This window comes from Sprattus sprattus, assembly GCF_963457725.1.
Source record: "Sprattus sprattus genome assembly, chromosome: 19".
NCBI classification, from domain to species: domain Eukaryota; kingdom Metazoa; phylum Chordata; class Actinopteri; order Clupeiformes; family Clupeidae; genus Sprattus; species Sprattus sprattus.
The window spans coordinates 26,078,754-26,081,253 of record NC_137917.1 but is presented as its reverse complement, the minus strand read 5'-3'; the positions used below and the strand labels follow the sequence as shown (position 1 = coordinate 26,081,253).

At 48.2% G+C, this 2,500-nt stretch overlaps 1 protein-coding gene across 1 annotated transcript in view; it reads right to left on the bottom strand.

Moving 5' to 3' along the window:
- zfpm2a (zinc finger protein, FOG family member 2a) overlaps positions 1-2,500 on the bottom strand; it is a gene marked incomplete at both ends in the record, with an annotated part of 161,821 nt that overhangs the window by 81,380 nt on the left and 77,941 nt on the right. Inside the window, 2 exon segments of the mRNA XM_080857287.1 lie at positions 1,001-1,081; positions 1,083-1,126. Of these exon segments, the coding sequence (XP_080713413.1) occupies positions 1,001-1,081; positions 1,083-1,126 (125 nt within the window).

Below are 2,500 nucleotides of genomic sequence, written 5' to 3'. Positions count from 1 at the left end.
TATGAGGGAGAGCCCATCAATCGGCTGCCCACACACATTCTCAATATAACTCCATAAAGCTACAGTATGTGTCCTTACAAAACTGGTCATATTTTGCCTGAGTAAAAAAAAAAAAAAAAAAAACAACAGTAAAAATAGTTTTAAGTGGCTGTGTTTTAAATGATTCCAAAAGGGGAAGGACTTAGACTTAAAACTGTTCTGAGGAATTCAGAGAATGATTTAATAAAGTTATGCGTTCTAAAGTAATCCTTCAGAATAAGGCCTCAGAGTCCCAACTCCTCATGGACACTTCCTTATGTTTCTTAACAGGATAAATATGAGATTCGTTACAATTTTTAATAAACTATTTCTTAATTAATCCACATGCAGAATGGAATATTAAACCCCAAAAGGGCTTCCTTCTACACCAGAGCAGCCAGGGTCAACACTTTCTCTCCCCCTCCGCAGTTAAAAGGAGACTAACTGGGATGTTTAAATGCGGCCAGCCAGCTGATTGATGTAAAGCTGGGTTGAGAATAACATCAAATATAATGGATCGTAACTTCATTGAATCGTGGTCTGGACTAAAATCAAAATCCACCAATTAAAGCGTTTAGTCAAAAAAATATGCAGATTAAATGGTTAAAATGGATGCACTTCAAAGCCCTTTGTTGGAGGCCAATTTGAGTCCGGAACAGTCGTCGGGTTTTGGTTTGTGTTGGGAATGTCATGGGAATTTCCTTCTTTTTCTGCCTCGGCAGTGCCTTCTTCCATTAACACAGGCACGGGCCCCGTGCGCTCGCATTTGTACTGAGAATTTCCTAATGATTAATTCGTCGGATCGCGGGAGGCCTGGCACTTTCCAGGAAAGCAGGCCGTGTCCTCATATTAAAGTGCACTAAAATTGTTCTTAAGGATGGGTACTTAAGGAACCACACCTCTAAGCAGAAGCAAAGGGGAGAAAGAAATCTGGAAAGCAGTGAAAGAGAAAGAGTTGGAAAGAGGACATAAAACAGCATACCAAGCTCCCTCCGTCGCTGCTGGTCTCGATCTTGCCTTCGAAGGGTCCCCACGTGGTGCCGACGGGAAGCTGTTGGCGGGTTGTGAATGCGGCGCTCTCCCTCTTTGTGGAAGACGTCCAGCTCCCCTGAAATCAACCAAGGATGGAAGGCAGTCAACTTTTTGCTTAGTCAAGATTTTCTTTTTCGACCCCCCCCCTCCTTTTCCCCCCCCCATATCCCATCCTGCCTTGAGGTTTTTTTTTTCCAGCTCAGTGGGAAAGGCAGCCAACATTTTTTAAGGGTTCACTTTCTCAAACGTTTTTGGCACACGACACACTAAAGTTTTTTTTTTCTTCTTTTTCCTGAGTGTGCTTAGCTGATTTCTTAACTTTCTCTTAAGTACCTGTTCTCAGAGGTGGAAAATCTCATGTAAATCGATCACATGGCGAACATCAAAACAGCCGCCCGGTAAACTCATCTGAAAGGTGTTTTCTCCCCCCCCCCTCTCTCTCTCTCTCCCTCTCCCCCCCCCCTCTCTCTCTCTCTCTCTCTCTCTCTCTCTCTCTCTCTCTCCCTCTCCCTCTCCCTCTCCCTCTCCCTCTCTCTCTCTATCTCTCTCCCTCTCCCTCTCCCTCTCTCCCTCTCTCTCTCTCTCTCTCTCTCTCTCTCTCTCTCTCTCTCTCTCCCTCTACCTCTCTCCTCTCTCTCTCCCGCGCTCTCTCTCCTCTCTCTCTCCCTCCACCTCTCTCTAACGCTCTGTCGCTGATAAATCTCGGTGAGTTGTTACAGGCTTACCGGCTGGCAAGGGCCAGGCTATTTCTGTTGTTCCAGGAAGATGAGGGGCCTTTTGTGAGCACTGTGCCGAAATCAGAGTTAATTAACCGTGTCACCGGACAGCACGGCCGGTGCAGCCAGAGCCCCGCCATGTTCTCTCTCACTCACACACACACACCCACACACACACACACACACACACACACACACACACACCCACACACACACACTCCCTGTGCCTCTCTCCTCTCCTCTCCCTCTCCACTTATCTTATCTCTTAGATTTAGTGTACGCTTTTTTTTTTTGGGTAGGGGTAGGGGTGTGGGCGGAGATTAATCAAATAGTTATGATAATAGACCCTGCTGGTCACGACAGGGCTAGTTTCGGGGGGGAGGAGTCACGCGGGGGGCTCTCAAGTGCACATTTCCGCCCGGTCGCCTTGACAACGCCAAGTGCCCAGCTTTTTTTCAGGAAGACCTATAGCTGGCCAGGCTTTAGCCCCTCCAAACCGTTGAGAGCCATCAGCTTTATCTCCGCTCGTCCCCCCCCCCCCCCCCCCCCCCTTCCCCCGTGCCCTTCCTGCGCTTGGGCGCTACGGCTACGGCACTCATCAGTACATATAGCCTCTTTATGGGCTGTAGTCACAGGGCCTCACACACACACACACACACACACACACACACACACACACACACACACACACACACACACACACACACACACACACACAGTCCGCTTCCTATCTG